The sequence below is a fragment of the Impatiens glandulifera genome, chromosome 1 (genome assembly GCF_907164915.1).
Source record: "Impatiens glandulifera chromosome 1, dImpGla2.1, whole genome shotgun sequence".
NCBI classification, from domain to species: domain Eukaryota; kingdom Viridiplantae; phylum Streptophyta; class Magnoliopsida; order Ericales; family Balsaminaceae; genus Impatiens; species Impatiens glandulifera.
In genome coordinates this window covers 57,969,248-57,992,448 of record NC_061862.1, presented here as the reverse complement: position 1 = coordinate 57,992,448, position 23,201 = coordinate 57,969,248, and the positions used below count along the sequence as shown (strand labels likewise).

The window sequence follows — 23,201 nt, the reverse complement described above, 5'->3', positions numbered from 1 at the left end:
TTAGGTTCATATTAGTATGCCTCAACCCGGTAACCTGTCAACTCAAACCCGTCAACCCGTATTGACATCCTAATTTGAAAACATTATTTATCTAGATTAATATTTAAAATAAATAAAAAATTGATTTTTAAACAAATTTATAAAAAAAAAAAAATATATTGGGTTATAAAAAAAAAAAAAAAAAAAGCAAAATAATTGAATCTCCCTCCTACGAGGATGGAAGGAAGAATCAGCGGGTAAAAGTTGACAGCTATTCTTTTTCTCACTACTACTAATATCCTGAAACATCGTTTAGCCTAATCCCCCAAAAAATTATATTTTTTTCCATCTTTCCTCCTCAAGACTCACTTTTCTTTATCAGCGTCAAATCCTTTGCGACGACTCTCACTTGGCGGCGCCATGAGTTCCTCCTCCAAATCTTCTCCTGAATCGACGCCCGGTGCTGTTTCTAAATATCTTGCCGGCCTTCCTTCTCGTGGCCTCTTCTCCTCCACTGTCACGTCTTCAAACCTGGTGATCTATCTCCTCGCATACCCTTCTTTTACTTCTTATAAACCCTAGTTGTCACTTCTCTTTTCGTTGATTGTATTGGGTGCCTGATTCAGTCCCACTAGGGTTTTCAGATATACCACATTGCTTGAAGATCTGGGTTTTGTTTGTGTGTAAATCTTGTTCCCAAAAGCTGAGAAATTTTGATAGGTCGCTATTCTCAAATGGGTATTTGTTTCTAGTTGAAGAAAACCACCTCAATTATGTCTTTTAGATTCCTAGAACTGGATCAAATTGGATTGGAAAGAGTACTGCAACTCCTATTTGTTTTGTCTAGAATCATGTTAATGGAATGAATGTCCCAAGTGTTTTGAACTCATAACCATGTTGTTCATCTGACCATTCTAATGGCTTTGATTGGGATTATTTGAAAAATGGAAGATTCACAAATATCATCATGCCATTGATTGGATGTCAATGATGTTTTATGTAATATCTGTGTTTTTATATGATTGAGATGCTCTTGAAATTTATTTGTTGGTGTTATGGCCTGCTGGAATGTCTCATGTTGCCTCCCCTAACTAGCAGTTATTTTAGATAGAAAGATGTAAAAGATCCAACCAGGTTTCTTAGCAGATTCTCTAATGCAAAGTTAAAACACTAACACTTTATTTGTCTCCATCTGCACTATATGCAAGGTCCGGACAGAAATTGATGTTATGAAGTTAAGTCACTATTTAATTTTTCCAAAAGGACCATAATACTATTAATTCAATGACCATTATAACTCTCTTGCCCTATCCCCAGCTCTTGTTCTTAGCTAAGAATCTTCTTTCTCGTTTAGGAGTTCATGAGTTACTACAACTTCCCCAGACTTCCTCACTCTCTTTAGGTTCCCCCCACCAAAAATAAACTATTTGACTAATCAATTTTTTTTAATAATGGAAGAATGTCTTACCGATATGTAGTATACTTAGTGGCCTGCTCTTGTGAAAGGAAGTTGCTGCTGGAGTGATCTGATAGACTTGTGAAGCAATTTTTTTTATACATCAAATGCTTTCAGCAATTAAATGACTAGATAAATCCTTCTAGATGTTCCCCTCCTCTCTATAAATCAAACATTTTTTCCTTACCGTTCAAATATTTTTTGCAGGGCGGAATGCGTGTATATACATGTGATCATGATACATCACCCCCAGGTTGGTTCTACTGTTAAACTCTATGTTGTTAGACAAGCAGTTTATGCTGTTTTATTATTCTCCTTACAGCATATGTTGTGGTGAGAAGTAAAAATGTGAGAAAATGTGGAGAATATGGAGTTTACTGATATGAAGAAGAGATTTATTTGTAGGGTTTGGGGGGTTTAATCGGGAAGGGGTTGAGAAGTCAGAGATCCAGTGAGAGAGAGAGAGAGAGAGAGAGAGATGAGGAGAAAGACGGAGCAAATGCTCATTTTAATTTTTCATAAAAAACATAAAGGAAATATTCAGAACCATTTATACTCATGGTCTGTTAACAAAAGCAAATGATCTGGCTTAACAAAAACTAAGATTTGGAGGACTTATGTGCTTAACAGCTGTCCCCACTCACAAACTATCGCCGCTCATCTGTTCCTTCTCTCACCGTCGGATCAGTGCCCTATATATTAATTTCACTTTGTATCAATTACTTCTATCAATCTTTATTATCGGGAACTTTTTTTTTGAGGTGGAAGGTCATATGGTGGTGGCATGTTGTTCTAAACTCCTCCCTGGTCTCTAAACATAGAAAAAAAGTTATAGTGAACTGTTTCCTAACATTTATCTAATCTATGGAAGCTTCTACAGTGTTCTTTTCTAGGTCATGCAATACTTCTTTTGGCATAAACTTTTTCTTTTGATTTGCAGTAAGTCATAAATTGTCACTTCCCATTATCTATAAATGATTATTAGCAATTCCCTCTTTTCCTCTAATACAGAAGTAGCTAAATTTTTTCCCAAAAAAGAAGTAGCTAAATTATTGAATTTTGTCAACTATGATGACTTCTATTATAATGTTTGAGAGTTTGAGCTCCAAAGATCATACTAGTGGTGATTTTCTTAAGCATATTATGATGATGGTGGTCTTGACCTTGGGTTCAATTTGTTTTTTATTTTTGCATATTTTTGAACATGAATTTGAATTACCTTTTCTTGAGAAGACTAGTCAATTTGCTTGAAATTGATGGACGCATTGTTTTACTGAAATGTTTATCTTGATGAGCTGAAAGCCAAATGATCTTAGATAAATGAATTGTACAGATAATTTTCAACAATAATGAAAACAACTTAATGATGACAGCCTAGTTACTCACTTGCATTGCATGCATTGATTATATTCGACATGCTTTTTTGGTAAGATGCATACGAGTTATGGTAATAGGTCGGTAGTCCTTTGTAAGCATCACAATCTGGGTTTTGGAAGTGGGTTGAAAGTGGGGAAAGGGCATTCTTTTATCAGGGAGAATAGTTCTCGGTGTAGACGTGTAATTGGGCACTGTTTCAAAAAGGGTTTATTTTGCAACAGAAAAATAAAAGAGGAAAAGAGAAAGAACTATAATCCTTCAATAAAAAAGTTACCCTAGTAATATCAATAGTTTTTTCAAACTATCATTTGTTATACTTAATACTGTTAGTTATCTATAATGTGTAGCCTGACTCTTATTGTTGTATGACCAGAGAACCAGCTAATAAAGACTGACCAAATGAACATACTTATAAGATCTCTTATGCTTAAGAAGACAAAGAATGAGTCCAATTCAAAGGATGCAAAGGGAACAGTTTCAACTGAAGGTTCAAGAAAGAGGTAGCATGTCCTTGCCTTCTTTCGATCATAGGGACAAACTGATGCTATGTACAATGACCACTAGCTTCTTTGGATAGTATTTAATCCTCTTTTTATGTATCCAGGCCTAGTGAAAGAGTTGAAACTGACAATAAAACAGCTAAAAAGAAGTCCATAACAAATGCCCAAGCTTCTTCTGGTGAAGGTGAGTTCTATTTAATTTCTCTGCATTGGTCCCGTGTATCGAATTTGGAACAACTTTCTAATACTGATATTTCCTTCCTCTGTGGGGGCGATTATCAGTATGTGGCTTCAAGTCACCCTTCAGGCTATAGTGAGCAATGGAATTTTTAATATGACTCTTACCAAGTTTCAGAATACTGAGCTGTTTCTAACTCCTTTTGAATCTGTTTTTGTGCCTGGGACCTGATCCATATACAAAAGGAGAAATACAATTTTGAATATATCTCTTGCTAAGTTTAGTATCCAAATGTTTCTCTATCTGGATCCAGGATCCATATACATAAATGAGAATAAAAAAGTATTTCCAAATAGGGTCATTTTATGATTCGAATATTTTTGCATAAAAAATATGATTGCCCAAAATCATATTGATCTAGAAAGGTTCACGGTCCAAAATATAATGTATACCAAATAAAGTTAAAAATAACGCACAAAAAAACACTTTCAATAAATTTGCTGATTTTTAACTGAGACCGAGATTGTGGTATAGGCTCTAAGCTGTGGACCATTGGTGTATTTCATTTTCTTGTTTTAGTTGAGACTTGATAGTAATTGTCCTCTAGTATTTTCTTCAAGTTCCTCTTTCTTAATTTTTTTTGGAGTGTTTGTCCTGTAAACTCTCACACTTTGAGCATGTGATGATTCCTTTATGACAATTCCCAGGAGTTTCAAAATCCGGTGGTGGTGGTGTTGATAAGGATTTGCAGAGATTAACCGTGGAGAGACTTCGCGCACTCTTGAGGGAGAAAGGTCTATCACAAAAAGGAAGAAAGGCAAGTCATCAAAATCCCACACATATATATTCTTTTTCTGCTTCTTTTCCCCTCACATTTAATGCATTTACTTTCCATTGTTTAGTCGAGTTATCCATTTTATGTAGTGGAAACACCTGGGTAAATTATTTTTTATAAAAGACAAAACCCTTATTTATCATAAGAATCTTTGAAGTATGTTTTGACTGATGGATGAATTGGGCACTGTAGGATGAGCTAATAGCACGACTGAGGGCGGCGAACAACAGCTGAGCTGAACCATGTTATAATACTGGAGCAGAAATACTGGCCACAAACTCTAATTTAGTGTTAGGGAAGAGAAAGTGAGGAAGTGAAACTTTTTTGCAAAAATGTTTATGGTTTTTCTCTTGTTATTTGGCCATTTGTTGTCTATTATGAATATTATTAGGTTACTTTTCTTAGACTATTTGTGCATGACTATTGACAAGTGTGAATCTATCATTCATGAACAACTTTGCCATCATGCTTTAAAACCGGTATTGCTTTGATGCAAAGGTATAATAGAAAATGGAGGAAATGATCTCTTATCTTCTCATTTTATTTCTCTTTTTTGAATTGATATTTTGTCTAGAAGAGAATGTGTTACTAAATTGAAATAAACTCAATTAAATATTATTGTGTTTGGAATAGGGGTGTAAATAAACTGAACAGCAAGATCAAGATTTTTTAAGTCTAATCATATAAATTTTGTTTTATTATATATTACTTTTTAATTAAAATTTGAAATATACTTGTAAGACTATTAATATTTGATATTAATTATTTATAAAAATTAAATTAAAATATAATTATAATATAATATTATTTAATATATGTAATTTTAATTTATTATATTTTATAAGATATAAAAATATTTTTATTTCATTATAAAAGATTTATTAAGATATATCAAAATAATATTTATAAATTAAAAAATAAATATTTTATAATACTTATAAATTATAAAAAAAAAATTGATATTAATTTAATTATAAAAACATAATTTTTAAAAATAAAAATAAAATATAATTATACTATAATATTATTTAATATATACAATCTCAATATATTATATTTTATAAGATATAAAATTATTTTTATTTTACTATAAAGTATGTTATTTTTTAAAATAAACATAATATAGAATTTAATATGTTTTCAAGTTCATCTCAAATACAATACATACACGACTTGAAAGTATTCTTCTTAAACTTGTTTGAACATGAATAATTAACTCCATTAGGTATTCTACGTGTATTCTTACGCGAACCAATACGTTCATTCTTATGTGAACCAAGTCCTGATTGAGGAAGAGTTACGGGACGTAAAACAAAAAAGTACGCGTTGAGTTGTATGGTCCGATGAATGGACTAACGTCTTTCATTATGTTTTTTTAATATAAGAAATTAATACTTAAATTCGAGCATTTTGAACCGAATCCGAGCCTATGATTATATGATCGAGCCAAGTTCAAACTTAATATTGAAAGCTCGATCGTGCTCGAGCTCGAGCCGAGCCAATAAAAACGAGTCGAGCCGAACTCGAGTTAGGATTAATTCGAGCTCCACTCGACTCGTTTACTCCCCTAATTTAAAACACACCTAAGGTTGAGGAACTAAATTTCAATTTCATAAATTTGTTAATGTGCATAAAATATCTCAATAAGATATTAAAAAATTATTTTTAAATAAATTAAAACTTTTTTTTTCATATATACGCTCACCTAAGCATATATTAATAAAAATTAACTCATTTAATATATATATATATATAGATATATTTAATAATATTTTTCTATAATTTATTGTTTTTCTCTCCTTCATACTATTATTTATATATATATATATTAAAATGAGTTTATAATATTTTTTAATATAAATAAAATAATTTGACTTAAAAATTATTTAAATTTAAATTAATTTTTATTTTATTCAATATTTTAAAAAATAAATTAGGTAAATCTCATTTAAATCAACCTAAAATTTAGAAATTATATATTTAAAATTATATTATATATTTATAAATTTACTCCAAATTATTATAAAAAATTGAGATAAATATATATATATATATTTGAAATAAAAAATTATATAAATAATAAATGTTTTTTTAAAATTATATAATTTTATATATATTAATAAGTTTTTTTTACTAATTATTAAAATTTGTAAGTTATCAATTAATAAATATATTTTAAATATATATAAATTATGTGTATATATTAATAATATATATAATTTTAATATTTTATATAATATAAAATTGAGTAATAAGAAAATAGTTAAAAAGTTAATTAATAAGAAATAATTAAAATACTAATTAATAAAATAAATTTAATAATAAATTTATTAATTTTATTTGAATTGATGACTTGTTATTTGAATAAGAAAAATAAGTCATATTAATTTATTAAAATATTAAATAAAATAATATTTAAAATTTAAATTTAAATTATTTATAAACATATGATTAAATATTTTTAATTAAAAAAATATACTCATTCCCTTTCATAAGTGTTACTCTTTTTTTTTTCTCACCATAAATTTATATTTATTTTATTAGTCAATTTAGTTAATATGGATAGTAAATCGAGGTAAATTATCCATATTTTTTTTCATTTTATTATAATAAAAGTTCACTCAATTTAACAATTAATACACAATTAAAAATAGTAACTCACTTATTCATCCCCACTCTTCTCTCTTTACTCAATTAAAAGTCAGTCTTTTCTAAATATCATTCTTGCTCGACATCTTCTTAAAATATACCATCGACGAATGGGAGTCCGATTTATCTGTTATTCTCACTATGAGCGACATCAAGTTGTGCTCGCATGTTAGGATTGAGCTAGAATCACTCGTTTTTTGCTCGATTCATGGGTCCCTAAGAGTATGGCGCCAGAGTCTTGGTTACCTACATGGCTAGGCTAGATTCGATGCCTAGTGGGTTTAACTCGCTTTATTTGCTGGATATGGAAAGTATTTCATCGATGATGGTTGAATTAAAGACTTTGACTCCGATATCCGTTAAATTGGATTTCCCTTCATCGATGATGGTTGAATCAGACTCTTTGGTCATAATATTGGACACTGATGTAATGGAGAGACGTAGGTAAACTGTGGAAATTTTGGCTATTTAACGGATATCGGAGCCAAAGTCTCCACAGTTGACATACGTCTCTCCATTGCATCGCCGTCCAGTACTATGGCCAAAGAGTCTGATTCAACCACCATCGACAAAGGGGAGTCCAATTTAACGGATATCAGAGTCAAAGTCTCTAATTCAACCACATCGATGAAATACTTTCTATATCCGGCGAATAAAGCGAGTTAAACCCACTAGACATCGAATCCGGCCATGTAGGAAACCAAGACTCCGACATACTCTTAGGGACGCATGAATCAAGCAAGAAATCGATTGATTTTGACTCAATCCTAAATGCGAGCACGAATCGATGTCGCTCATAGTGAGAATAACAGATGAATCGGTCTCCCCTTCGTTGATGGTATGTTTAGAGAAAATATCGAATACAAATGATATTTAGAGAAGAGAGACTTTTAATTTAGTAGAGAGAGAAGGGAGTGGAGATGAGTAAGTGGGTGAGTTAAAGTTTTTAATTGTGGGTATTAATTGTCTAATTGAGTGACAATTGTTGTAATAAAAGGAAAAAGTATGAATAGTTATTTAGGGTATATGCTGTCAAATTAACTAATAAAGCAAATGTAAAGTTATGATAGGAAGAAAAAAAAAATGTAAAACTTATGAAGGGACAGACACCCCACCGTCATAACCCTATTTAAATTCAAAGATATTTCAAGAACTCGTGATCTTTTGAACTTTTAAGCTGACTCTTACCACTGAGCAGCTACCTTCACCGGCCTTAACAAAATTTAATACAATTATAAGTATACTAATTCTATATCAAAATCATTTTGAGTTATTAAATTTCATTCATACTTTCTCTACACAATTTTCTTCTCTACATGGCTATCAATAAAGCTATGACCACCAAATGCATGGTTCAATAATATGATTAAGACAAGATCCATCACAAATTTGTAGTTTTCATTTTCAAATTTATTTCAATCTTTTTAACTATGAGATCTATTTTTAAAAATCTCAATATAAAAATTGAGAGAAGATGCAATTTGTGATTTCTTATAATTCTAGCATTGAGAGTGAATCACGAGATAAAATATTTCAGAAAAAAATCATTTAGAATGCGATTGTTGAAATTGGAAATGGAATTAAAAATATAAAACATTGGTACCTTTAATACAAAAAACAACATTGGTACCTTTAATACAAAGGTTTGAGCATCCAAGCTCTACCGAACAATACATAAATCGATGAATTGTTTAAGCTAGAACTATGCCCAGTATAAAAATTAATCAAGCCAAAATCTTTTAGAGTAAGTAACAAATAATGGTCACAAAAATAAAATACTAACAAAGGAATTGAGATAAATTGGTACAAATAGATATTACAAGTTTTACAAAATAAACAAGAGGGGAGCTTGAGACTTTTGTTACCATTAAAACTCATGAGCTTCTTACCTCTTTCTCTTTATGGAGGATAAGGAAAGGTCAAGATAAGGTTAAGAATCAACCGAAAACCATGGCAATCCGGGTTGAGGACATTGTTTTGTATCTTGAATAGGAACAATCGGACCCAAAAATATCCTCCACAAGTCTAGTATTATTGTCACAAGCATTGCTGCACCCAATGCATCAATTGCTACCCTCGGTAGGTCCCACAGGTCCCCGAGTTTCTCGTCAATTCTAAAAAAAATGCATTCATTTCAGTCAGAAAGTAAAATGAAAACCTACATAACCATGAACACAAAAGCTTTGGATTGTTTGATAAGCCTACATAACCACTGCAAATCTTAGATCTACTTTCAGGTATAAATCTTGTTTATGTGACTTAAATCCAAATAATTCAATAACTGTAGATCTACTTTCAGGTATAAATCTTGTTTATATGACTTAAATCCAAATAATTCAACAACTCATAGTTTATTCCAGCAAATTATCAACCATAACATCCTATAAATTTCTATTGTTTATATGAAATATCAAAACTAAGGGCAAGGCAATTTGACCCAAATAATTCAAATAGCACTGATGTACCTATTTTTATATCTACTTAATGAATTAATTGGTTTACTCAATTCAGTCATCAAACCAACTTAACTGAAAAAGTACTCAATCTAATACCCATCTAGCCTTGCCTCTCAAATGAGTCAATATCTTTCATTCTAATAGACAGATTTAAGAAATAAAAAATAAAAATTATGCAATTGGTCTTAAACATATACTTCAGTTGTTATTGCACAAAGAAACATAAGACTATATCAAGCAAACCAGCAATGGACAAAATAGACTACTAGATTTAGGTACACAGGAATCTATGATGCAACAAATTCATGCCTCACAGTTTCATTGAAATGAAGCATGAATATTACATAACTAATAGCAACCAATATAATATATTGAGGACAGAAAAACAATATATATATATATATATATATATATATATGTGTGTATATATATTCTAGGCTGAATGATTTCTTACCTCAAAAACATAGGGAAGCTTACAAGGAAATAAATTGCATAAAACAAGGAGCCCACTGTGTACATGGATGCTCGGTCCACAAACGAATAGTAAGGGAACTGCAAAATAGATTGTATAAGATGGATCAGACATATTAAGAATTTGACTACTATTACAATAAAATAAGTAAAAAGTCACATCTTGTTAATTAATCTATGTATAAAAAAAACTATTATAATCATGAGTGATTAAAGAGTGTTCAGAAATTAAATCAATATAAATCTCATTCTTGAGGATTATCCATTCAGTCATATAACAGCGAACTATCATAGCCCTATTTGAAAGAAGCTATGAGCACTACAACTACTTTTTATTCTGATTTTAACATAAAAGCTAACATTGGCAGCAATCCGTTCTCACTACTACCAAACAGGCCCGAGTCATCTAACAACTCTTTATGCAAGATTCAAACTAGTTCGAGAAGGCAAGACAAATCACAACTAGTCAATACATAAAACGTCAAGTTCTTGGCATGTGTGATCCATGTCAAATGTTGTTATCTTTCATTCTCTAGAAATAGTTATTAAATCATTTGGAAACACTTTTCTTGTAAAATATATCTAATGTGGATGGGATCCAAATGAGATCATATTTAGAAACAAGACTTAGTATTAGTCATACACAGATTGAGAAATTTATAAATAGTTTCTCATCTGAATTCGGATTCAGATACAGAAACAAAAAGTGTTTCCAAATGAGTCATGTTTAGAGGAATGTCAAGGTACGGAAGGTAGAAGAGGAGTGATGACTATTTTTACTTACATTGGAAATAGCTATAGTCTCCAAATAAGCTATAAAATATGAGAGAGCTAGAATCCATGCAGCCTTGAAAAGCCACTGAGTGTTTTCTGGCAAGTCAGCTACAAAGTGTTGCAATCTGCGTAGGGTCATGTTTGATGCAACGTGATAGAACAGGAAGCAAACATGTGTGAGCAGGAAAGTCGTATGTGGTACCTAGATGTTAAGCAAATGATCAGATGATAAATAAGAAGAAGAGAAATTTGGGGGTAAGTTAAAGAGTAGTGCTTGTCTAAGCATGACTAACAGGCTCTTACATTGTTCATTTTCCACGATGGGAAAGTATATGACGCACCCAAAACTGTGAAGAAATAATGTGTCCAAAAGTAATTTCCGACGTAGCTGAAAATTAGTATCCACAGATTGGCCTGGTACCATCAAGGCTAATAGTCAGAGATAAACAAAAGAAAGTTAAGAAATAACAGTGAACCATTCTTTTCATGTGCAATAAAAATCATTCTCTAGCCATTGCAATTACATAGTCTAGTAGTACTAACCAATATCAGTAAAAAAAAATCAGATAATAGCCCAATGTACCAATTCAACATAGCATGACGTTGAGTTGTTCAATTAACAATGTTCAGATCACGTGTTCAAGACTTGGTATTTCCTCGTAATGAAGGGAGGTTCTTTAATCTATATGACACAACTAGCAAAAAGAAAGAAAGAAAAAAACTTCAAATATCCTAATCATCTACTGAAGACAACTCAATGACAACACTATATAAAATTTAGGAGTCCAGTTGAAAGCGGCAACGAGGAAGTTAAAGATTGTATACATCCAAAGACCACAGAAAAAGTTACTTATATTAGCAGACTTTTCTATGCTTTAATTTTAGTCTGGGACTTTACAATGCCATGAAGGTGCCATATGATACGTAGTCTGATGTCAAATTAAAAACAAATCATTTACTGCAAGTACAGGAAAATATCATATATATTTTCTGTAGAAAAAAGTCAAATTGCAACTGTTTGTTGTTTTTTCAAATGAAACTTGCTACTGAATGTTCTAATAGCAACTTTAAAGACCTACTTAATTTAATGATCAAATTGCAAAGTTCGTCATTTTTCAGATTTGCATGATAAGTATCCCATCCAAATGGTCTTTGCAATACATACTTGCCAGTTGCCAAAATTAGTTTCTTTTGCAGAACCAAGTCATTATTCAATGGGTATTCAGAACAATGCAAATCAGTGCTTAATTTAGCAAAAACAAATGCCAGTGCTGAGTATTATAGTTGACTAGGAAATAGAAAGTAACATGGATCGTTGAATTTGTAATTGAAATAGCTTTCCCAATTGAAAAGTGGTTGAGATGAATAGAGAGTCCTTGCCTTCACCCAATAACGGTCCTTCCAAGGTAAGCTTCTATCAGCCTACAAAAACCCCAGGATTAGCATGTCACCAATGGGATACTACAGAAGTTCATAAGCAACTGTAAAATAAGTTAATAACCCATACTCATATAATCATTTTCTTCTTTCCTTTTTTCCCCTAGGTTTGGTGCAGAAATCTGACCTTACACTAGAATTAAGGCCAAAAACATGGCTAAACTGAATACTATAGCTCAAGTAAGGAGAAATATAAAACAGTAAATATGGTCATTTCCAATCAAATCTACTGCCTTATATAATAACCAAATAACACTTCACTTATGTGCCTCTAGACCCCTACCATTTCTTATGCTGTTAGATAGTAACTCCAATCTAAAGAAAATTTTCAGGAATGAAAAGAAGATGCATACTGATCTTACACATTGTCACACTATGAAAATGATAATTTACATCCCTTGGGTTGTTAGTGTTATGGACCCATTGTTGGTAAAAAAAAATTATCTTGTGGTAAGACAAGGATGCTTGAAAAGAAAACATATAAATTTAGGAAAGTACCTTCCCAACCAACACCATTGGTACCAAGAAAGTTGGAACTGCTGAAATTAATCCCAAAAGTAAGTATTCCAATTCTGTGAAATTCTGCCATTTTCCAGAAGAAATAGTGATGAACAACAATTGACATATAAGGAAAACAGGAAAGCATTTCAATAAATCCGTGCATGAGTTCTTAGCATTATAGAGCGAACAAACTCAAGGTTATGCATGTGCATATGGCTTCATTTTTGTGCATTTTCTTGCATAGACATATTGGTGTCCGAGAAAAGATGGTATCTTTGCTATTTGTATCATCAATTTAAAACAATGCCCCATGGAAGAATATAGAAGCAAAACGTTAACCTCGTTAAAGGTGTCAATCTAGCTATCATCGCCAAAAAGTACAAAGAACCTTACAAGAGGTTGGAAAAAGCCTGAGATAAAATTATATGACTTTTGCATACTTATTGTGGTAGGTCAGTAAATGAAACATCAATAAAGGATATCAAGCTAGTATAAGCAAACTACAACCTGATATAACAGTAGGTTAACAGCCAAAGAAGGATGATAGTAATGATCCAAATTATTGCTTGGATCATGATCCAGATTATAGTGTGAACTTTTGCTTCAATTGTTATACAGATTTTTTTTTTCTAAATCATGATCCAAACTATTTTCTAGATCATTATGGTTTTTGGAAAAAATAAAGGTAGATTTTTCCAGATCATAAAAAATGCATACCAAAACAACCCAACAGAAGCAAAATAACCTAATTTAAATTCCCAAATAAACTTTAACCTTATTAAAAGGATGTCAATCTAGCAGTCATCATCAAAAAGTACAAAGAACAGTACCAGAAGTTGGACAAAGCCCAAACTAAAATTACATCACTTTTGCACAGTTCTTGTGGTAGGTCAGTAAATGAAACATCAATAAAGGATATCAATCAAGCTAGTTAAATCTTAACAAAATTTGTGTAAGCTTGCCCTTCTTGCTTCCAGTGGTTGTTTTTCTTATAAACACACATCTAAACAATGCATTTTGAGGCAATAGTTATTAGTATGTAAATCAACTGCAGTTGAGAACTCATTTTCATATCTGAAGAACAGGTTTTTACAAGAACCTGTCAGACAAATACTACTTTATGACTTGTCCTGTGCAGCAAGTGAACTGCCTTGCACAATTAACTAGAGTAAATAGTTCCAAAATCATAAACTTCTCTTGTAATCCAATAATTACTGTAATCTTTCATACATTCATCTTCTTATTCATATTACAATCAATCAAACAAATCAATGCCAAAAGAATGAAGAGCAAGCAAACACAGCTGAACCAAATCTGAATGCAAAAAAAACAAAAAAAACAGAGACAATTTGAAACCGCGAAGTGAACAAGCAGGCAGTTAGCATTTCCAAAGCATTGTAATAAATGATTCGCTTAAGGACATCATACAATATTTGGATTCAAGTTTTTATGATTAATTAAGAAATAATTACGGTTACCTCATAAAGCTTATACGGTACGACAATTCCGAGGCAGAGAGTAAGCCAGAATGGAGTATAGAGAAGGAAAAACACTTCTCCCCATCTTTTACTCGGATTTGAAGCCAGCCATAGATTCGAACTAGAACCTGTGAAGTTGATGCGAATGTTGAAAGATAGATTATTCTGAATATCGATAAGAGAGATTTGATTGATGAACTCACCGTTCATTTCGCAAATGGAAGCTCTCGTCGTCTTCTTCTTCGCTGGATGGATCTCGTGAGAGAGAGTGTATTGCTTGGACTGGTTTGACAGTTTTATGTTAATGGAATTATGGAAAGAAACCAAAGAACAAGTAAATCATAAATTAGACCTTTAACTTTATCTAAAAATTACATTTGTTCTAATACTTTACAAAATACAAGCTAAATAAAGTATGTAGAAAAATGCAAATTCCTTTAAATTTTAAATATCATGATCTAATTTACACGAGGCCATATCAGTAAATCTCCATATTTAAAATTGAAACAAATGTTTTGTATTATCGAATTGTCAGGCTCTTTATCGGGTTAATTGGAATTTCAGACATTTTTTTCGAATTTATAATTTAATTACCGAACTCAGCGAATTAAAAATTTTGACGGCCGAATTTAAAAAATTAAAAAAATTTAAAAAATTGGCAGTTAATATTCTCAATTAGCTGAAATTCAGTAGTTAAACGAGTTAAATAAATTTTTATTTATTTATAAATGTCACCTAAATAATAGGTTAAAGGCGTTAAGGAAAAAATCGTGTTTAGTATAATTTTAACAATAAAAAATTTCAAATGGTAAGATTTGAAAAAATATTTGTGAAATCTCAATTTTCCTCGTTCACACCTAATTTAGCAAAATTTTTTATTTTCATATAAGATTGTTTTTTATTTTATAATTCAGTTTTTTTTTAAATAACTTATTTTACTTTATATATCAAGATTATTTATTATACGAATATGTATGAGTTTAACAAAATAATAAAATTAAGATAGAACCGGACATTCTATAATTAATAATTAAAATAAATTATATAAATATCTAAATATATTTAGATTGTATAAAAGTAATTTTATAAAAAATAATTAATATTTTATTATAACAATTGTGTTTTGATTTCGTATGTACAAATAAAACTTGAGAGTCATACTAATAATTAAATTAAACTCAATTTATAATACATTAATAAATTTATAGTGACAATTTCACTTGGTAGTATACATTCTAATTTAAATGATTATAATACACACAAAAAAACTATTTTATAATAAGGTTATAAGGTATTCATTTCTTACAGTTTAGAGTTTATTTGCTCTTCTAATGAAATTTAAGGGCTTTTTTTTTGTTCAACTATTTTTAAATGATAAATCAGATGATAGAGATCCAGTATCTATTTAAATAAATATCTCATATTTTGGGAGTGGAGACTTGTTTATTACAAGTTGATTATAATAAGTAAAAAGTTCATTTTATTTACTTACTTTTTTTATAAGGGTTAAATTATTTATTAAACTTTTAAAAAGGTTCTCACTAATAATTTTATTTTGACTGAGGTAAATATATAATTTTTAATAAACAAATCATAAACCACAAGAAATGATAGGGGGTAAGTATATAAATTTTAATAAACAAATCATAAACAACCGCAATAAATGATAGAGGGAATAATATAATGTGTCAGTCTGTGTTAAAACCTGAAAACCTTATTATTAGTTTCTATATTTTATTGATTGAATAACTCCAAACAAGTTTTCTTATAATATATATTTGGTATTTTCTAAAAATATAATTTTTTATTTTATAATTTATACATTGAATAATTTTGTAAAATATTGATAGAATCAACATTTGCATCAAATAAGTTGGCACTTGTACTAATGTTCTCCTTTCTTTGTTTTTTTATATTAATTTTTTAATATTTTAATTAAAAATTAAAAATATTATTTTTTCCATTTTTCCTCTATTAAGTTTCTCTTTTATATTTTTTCTATTAATTTAAAAATATATATTTATATAATTTATATTAACTAATTTATTTATATAATTTGTAAATAAATAATAAACAGAAGAAATCAATTAACTAATTTTTAATTATAAAGTATATATAAATATATATATATATATATATATATAAAGAAAAATAAAAAATATTGTAGACACTCATTTTTATCCAATTTATAATTTTAAAACAATTTTGAGCCAATTAAATTAATTTTCAAAATTTCTATGTGGACTAATTGTATGAGATTAAAATAAATAATTAATTTAAAAAACGGTGATGTATCAACCAAATTTTAAAATAATTAAATTACGAACCATTTAAATAAAATATAAAAAAATATAGATAAATAGACAAATTAAATAAATCAAACAAAATAAATAAATTAGAAAACTATCTTTCTATTATTAATTAATGTTGGTTTATTTATTTTATACGAATTAAAAAAAATAATAATAAAGCAACTAATCAACAAAGTTAAATACCTAGTCAACTAGATAAACAAGAAGAAATCAAACAAAAACCTAAGGAGAAATGTCACTAGACTAAAACAAGTGTGATGGAGGCTCATGGGCCAAGATATTTAATAAATAAATCCACAAAGCCCAAGAAGGTACTTATAATGAATAAAATGGAGGCCCATGATTCAACTTCAACATGAATTATACATGCACGATCTAACCAGACGCTCAACGTCTTCATAGCCCGTTTGCGCTCAAAAGCGACCACAAACACCTTTCTGCGCGATCTAAAGGACTCCCACGATCGTTTGCGATGAGGAATCTATTACGATAGTTGATTAAACCTTGATCGAAAGGCCCAGGAGCTACCACGTGGAGGCACCACAATTACCCGATGAAGAAACTATTTGTTTCCTTTTCTTTTTTCTGCTTTGTCTATTTTGTACCTCTTTCTATTACCACCCTTGAACTTATTTCCTTCTTTAGTTTTGGTCATAGTCACCCCTTGGATTATTTCATCAATACATTTATTGAATGAAAGAGCATCTTGTCACGGGTTGAAACTCGATCCGTGTGACACTAGGCTAGATCGATTCAAATTCTAGCTAGTAAGCCTTTTAGACAATGTAAGAAGAATTTAGAGAGAGAGCTTGAGAATAATAATTGAGAAGAATGCCAATTTTACCCACCAAGTTGTAAGAAGGTGTCAAATTTACTTATTAAGTATCAAAATTCTATTTATACCTATTAACTTGTAAAAAAATGTCAAATTTATTTGAAATAACAGAAATGTTAAACACCGTCAAAATTTTTGCCACATGTAATATCCACATATTTTATTTATTTATTTTTATATTGTCATTACTTTGATTATTTTTTCATTCAAACAAAACATTAAAAATTGTCTTTATCTATTCTTTCTCTCTTTTATCCCACAATTATCCATTTTTCTTCTTAATTTTTCCCTCTTCATCTCCTCTTTAATATCTTCATCTCCTCTCTAATATGCATAAGGATTGCATTGACAAGTCCCTTCCTAAAATGAAATTGAAGCCATATCCTTGTAATAAGATCATTCAACTTCTATCCCTAATTTAATTCAAATGAAGATATAAACAGAATCTCCTATGCATAGAAGACAGCTCGCGTCCGGGATGCTCATATACTTACTGATACGATCACGAGTGCTGAGTCTTTCCCAGAAGGCGAGCCATAGAATGAACTGGTGTCGAGGGATAATCTTCGTTGACCATACAAGAGGAGCCCATTCTACTTTCTGCGCTTTTTCCCGGATTACCTCCCATATTTTCTTCAATACCAGCTTCCCATTATCCTCAGCTTTCCATTCATGAATATCCGGTATGTCGTGTAGTTGTATGTTACTTATATGATCAAGTATCCTCTTTCCTTCTGAAATTCTTCTCAAGAGCAAATTCTAATTCCCGTCTTTGATGTCTCTGATTTTCGCTTTTGCGCAGTCCCTTCTGATACGAGTATTAAATGAAGAAACCATAGATCACCTATTCGGGAGCTGCTGTATTGTTTCGGAGCTTTGGGACAGATTCTATAAAAGCCTGGAGCTGACCAGTTTCCCGAGCGAATGGAATAAAATCAAAGAAGCAGCACTACTCAAAGCCAAGGGAAATAAATTTGCAACAAGCGTGTTCAAGTGTGGTTTTGGAGCAGTGGTGTATAACATTTGGCAAGAACGGAATGCAAGGGTATATGACAGAACCTGCAGGAGCATTGACGAGTTATGGAAAGATATTGTATCGGATTGCAGCGCCCTCGCGGGAACGTGGAGAAGAATTCCAAGCACGGAGCAGAACTGGAATATCTGCAGGAACTGGAATTTACCGTTTTTTAAACTCACTAAAATTGAAAGCATTGTAAACAAATAATTCATTTACGTTTTTAGCTTTTTAGCTTTTATTCAGAATGTTACGACTTCAAAATCATTCTAGGCCTGTTTAGAATGATCTCTTAAACTCGTGGTTTTTTTTCCCGTTTTTGGGAATTTTTAATGAAATGACGCTAAGTCGTTTCCCCCCCCCCCAAAAAAAAAGATATAAACAGAATCTCTTTATATTATAAATCAAAAATAATTTATATTAAATTAAGTCTTTATAACTATCCAAAAAAACTATAAAATTAATAATTGAACTACAATAAGTTTAACTAAAATGATATTACATGATTCAAAATGAATTATGGGTGACAAAAATTTACTTTGAGATTGTATTTATCTCTCTTTCCATTTGAATTAAAAGTGGATAATATGATAGAGGTAGATAAACCTCAATTTCATTAATTAGTTTATTTTAGGAAAAATAATCAGTCGATCCAGATGGAGATGGAGAGAGAAAAGTTAGAAGAAAATGGATAATTGTGAGATAAAGAGAGAGAAAAAAATGGATAAAAAAATATTTAATGTTTTATTTAAATTGAAAAATAATTAAAGTAACCTCAATTTAAAAAAAAAAAAGTGAATATTACACGTGACAAAAAAATTGACGGTGTTTAACATTTCCGTTATTTTAAATAAATTTGACACTTTTTTACAAGTTAATAGGTATAAATAGAATTTTGATACTTAATAAGTAAATTTGACACTTTCTTATAACTTGGTGTGTAAAATTGACATTCTTCCCAATAATAATTATATTGAATGAATACTTGATGTTTTCAATCTAATACTTTTGAGGTATTTTTAGGGCTAATTACAACTACTACATTTATGATACCAACCAACTACCATATTAATGATATAATGCTCAATTACCCCATTAATGATATTCTCCAAACTACCTCATTAATGATACAATATTCTAGGGCATGCCTTTTACCAATGATTTTAGAAGATTCTTTGGGTTGACCTGCTTTAGATGGGTGAACATCCCTCTTGGCTAGGAAGATTAGTGCACTGACTAATGGGTCATAACATTCTCCACCACCTAAGTCATGGTCGTTCTCGGCTCGACCTTGGACCCGTACTTTTCAATCTCTTGCCTGAATTGCCACAAGTGATCCTCTCTTTCCCAGTTATTCTCGACATCGGTAGACCTTACAATCATACGAAGTATTCAGTAAAAGGGGAAACACCTCTTTTTTTAGTCTCCCTATGAGATATGATTTCTGTTATGTCTTTGCCGAAGGAGGTCGTGACGGTAGTTGTTGCCCGACTGGATTGTCCCATTTCCGCATCCTCCACATCTTCGTGAAACAACTTAAGTTTACTTACGTGGAATACTAGATGAATCTTGAGTTTGGGTGGCAACTCCAACTGATATGAGACATTCCCCACATGCCGCTCGATTTTAAACGATCCCTCGTATCTACGTACAAGCCCCTTGTGCATAGATCGTAGAGATTTGAATTTTTGTTGGTGTAATTTCATCATTACTTTGTCCCATTCCTTGAACTCGATTGCATGCCTCTTTAGATCTGCTCATTTCTCCATCTTCTTGGTGACTTTGTCTAAGGACGCTCGAGCAAAATCTACCTCCTCTTCTAAAGATTTGGCAAAAGTGTAGGCGAACGGACTTTGTCCAACGTGACTAGTAGCCAAACTTTGCGGAGTCACTAGTTGTCTCCATATCGCTAGTTCGAACGAACTCCGCCCAGTCGATTCGCTCCTCTACAAGTGAGAACTGCGCCGTGTCTAAAAGTCTACTCTAGTCTCTTTGGTTGTCGCTCACATAGTGTCTCAGATATAACTCTAGCAAGGCATTGATCCTTTCTGTCTGCCCATCGGTTTTTGGATGGAAGCTCATTGAGAATGCTAGATTGGTCCCGATCAATTTGAACAATTCAAATAAAAAATTTCCGGTGAACCGAGGATCTCTATAACTCACAATTGTCTTTGGGACTCCCTAATGATTCATGATGTTCTTCAAGAACAACTTGGTTGTATCGACGCTCGTAACGTCGAGTGGTCCCACTTAAAAAGTGTTATACTTTGAGAAACGATCAACCACCAATATGATCGACCCGTACCCCTCAGACTTTGGTAGTGTTGTGATGTAATCCATCGAGATGCTTTCAAATGGATGTTCCGACACTAGTAATGGTTGGAGAAAACTGTCTAGTTGTTATTGCTCGATCTTGTCTTGTTGGCAAATAAGACATGTCCGCACATAAGCTTTCAGTTCATCTCACATTATGGGCCAATAATATGAATCCTCAATCAGCGCCATGGTGCGATGCATTCCTAGGTGGCCTGCCCATTTTGAATCATGACTTTCCTTCAAGACGTCTCGTCGTAAGCTTCCCCACTTGGGTACGAACACTCGATTTCCTTTTGTCATGAGTAACCCGTCTTCGACCAAAACCTTCGAGTCTTGCCGCTTCGAGCAAACTCCATCAGGCTCAGTGCATTGGGATCCTTCTCTAGGCCCTCCCAAATGCGTTCCCTTAGGTTGATCTCTAATTGACTAATGGCGGCCAGCTTTGCCTTACAGCTTAATGCGTCGGCTACACAATTGGTAACCCTCGGCTTGTATTCCAATGTGTAGTCGAACTCAGCTAGGAATTCTTGCCACCTAGCATACTTAGGAGTTAACTTTTTTGTGTTTGGAAGTAGATAGTGGCTACGTTGTCTGTCCGAACCATGATCCTGCTCCCAAGCAAGTAATGCATTCATGTGCGTAGGTAATGCACGACCGCTATCATCTTTTTCTCATGGATTGTGTATCTTCGTTCCGTATCATTTAACTTTCGACTTTCGTATGTAATAGGGTGTCCATATTGCATCAACACACCTCCGATGACAAAGTTAAATGCATCAGTCTGCACCTCGTACTCCTTGGTATGGTCCGGTAGTGCTAATACTAGTTGTTCGGTAACTTTGGCCTTAAACCCCTCAAAGGCCTCCACACACTTTTCATCCCACTTCCATGATCGATCTTTCTTCAAGAGATTGGTTAGGGAAGTAGCTATTTTTGAGTACCATGTGATTAACTTCCGGTAGTAGTTTACTAAACCAAGAAATGATCGGAGTTGAGGCACATTTTTAGGTGGTTCCCATTCTCGAATAGCCTTAACCTTGGCCTCATCCATCATAAGGCATTCAGACTTCACTTGATGGCCAAGAAACATCACTCAATCTTGGACAAATGAACACTTTTCCCACTTTGCGTACAACACATTCTCCCGCAAAGCTTGAAGAATTAATCTTAAATATTCAACATGCTCATGCAACGTGAATGAGTATACAACAATATCATCAAGATAAACTACCACAAATTTATCTAGGTAGGGGTGAAAAACCTTGTTCATGAGGGTGAAAAATGTGGTCGATACATTAGTAAGGCCAAAAGGCATGACAAGGAATTTGTAAGACCCATACCTTGTGACCATGGTGGTTTCTGACTCATCCCCTTTTGCTATTCTCACTTGCCAATATCCGGGCCGCGAGTCTATCTTTGAGAACCACTTGTCTCTTCTAAGTTGATCGAATAGCTCACCAACGATTGGGATTAAGTATTTATTCCGAATTGTCATCTTGTTCAGCGCTCGATAGTCCACACACATCCTTAATGACCCATCATGCTTCTTTTGGAAAAGAATTGAGGCACCATAGGGCGATTTGGATGGCTGGTTCATTCTAGCATCAAGCAACACTTTCAATTGCTTCTACAACTCCTTTAGCTCGGGTGGTGCCATTCTATAGGGTGTGCGAGAGGGTGGTAAAGCATCTGTCACCAACTTGATTTTGTGGTCCATGTCCCGTTTTGGCGACAATCTTTTTAAGAGTTCATTGAGCATCATATCTTTAAATTCCTCCAATAATTCTTGGACTTCCTTGGGGAACTTCTCTTTCCCCTTTGGAACTGTCCTCATCATCCATCATAGGGAAAGCGACAAATGTCTCTTCACCACGCTAGAGGCCTCTACTGAATTGTATTGCCGAGAGCATGCCCATTCCCTCTAGTTCCCTTCTTACTAATATTGCGTTAGTCTTTTCGTGATCCAAATGACTAGCAAATTAGAATAGGGAATTATACAAGTGTGTACCTAATTTATTCATCGTAGACCCAACACTACATCATAATCATCCAAATGGACTATCGAAAATGAGACCCTTCCTTTCTAGTCTCCCCAACCATCGGTTTGGCTACCGTATTCACGGACTTGATAGTTCCCCTTATTGGGTTGATGCTGAGACCCAATGCATTAGCCATTCCTTCAGGTATGAAGTTGTGGGTAACTCCAATATCGACTAGTGCTTTGACATGCTTTCCCCCGATCAAGGCCTCCATGAACATTGAGCCCCTTTTTGTTCCCTTGATTGACCCAACGATACTAGCCTTAACATCATTAAAAAGTTTTAGGGATCCCAGTTGAGCCCCTTCTTCCTCATTGGAGGACTTAGTTTCTCAAATTTCTGCAACATTTTTACCTTTGAACGGGCACATGAACTTTATGTGGTTGGTAGCACCACAAATGTGACAAGTTCTTGACTTACCCGTTTCGTCAGTTTGTCTTTCTGAATTGTTGTTTGGTTGCCACTTCTTAGGTAGGCGGTCTCCCCCACCTTTCTCATTGTTGTCTCTATTGAACTTCGGTCTATCCATAGACACTTTTAGCTCAATTAGTCTTTCCGCAACCGCAATTGCCTCGGAGACATTCTGTATCTTA

At 32.4% G+C, this 23,201-nt stretch overlaps 2 protein-coding genes across 2 annotated transcripts; one reads left to right on the top strand and one right to left on the bottom strand.

Moving 5' to 3' along the window:
• Positions 1-301: 301 nt before the first annotated feature.
• On the top strand, positions 302-4,866 carry LOC124913839. The gene is made up of 6 exons (XM_047454272.1): positions 302-513; positions 1,643-1,688; positions 3,186-3,312; positions 3,417-3,496; positions 4,198-4,307; positions 4,518-4,866. The coding sequence occupies exons 1-6, from the start codon at positions 400-402 to the stop codon at positions 4,557-4,559; spliced, it is 519 nt and encodes a 172-aa protein (XP_047310228.1). The 5' UTR covers positions 302-399; the 3' UTR covers positions 4,560-4,866.
• Positions 4,867-8,664: 3,798 nt separating this feature from the next.
• Positions 8,665-14,373, bottom strand: LOC124920980 (cycloeucalenol cycloisomerase). The gene is made up of 8 exons (XM_047461572.1): positions 14,295-14,373; positions 14,092-14,219; positions 12,611-12,694; positions 12,056-12,097; positions 10,979-11,089; positions 10,686-10,877; positions 9,885-9,982; positions 8,665-9,088 (listed from the first exon to the last, which is right to left on the bottom strand). The coding sequence occupies exons 1-8, from the start codon at positions 14,299-14,301 to the stop codon at positions 8,905-8,907; spliced, it is 846 nt and encodes a 281-aa protein (XP_047317528.1). The 5' UTR covers positions 14,302-14,373; the 3' UTR covers positions 8,665-8,904.
• Between the last annotated feature and the right edge of the window lie 8,828 nt (positions 14,374-23,201).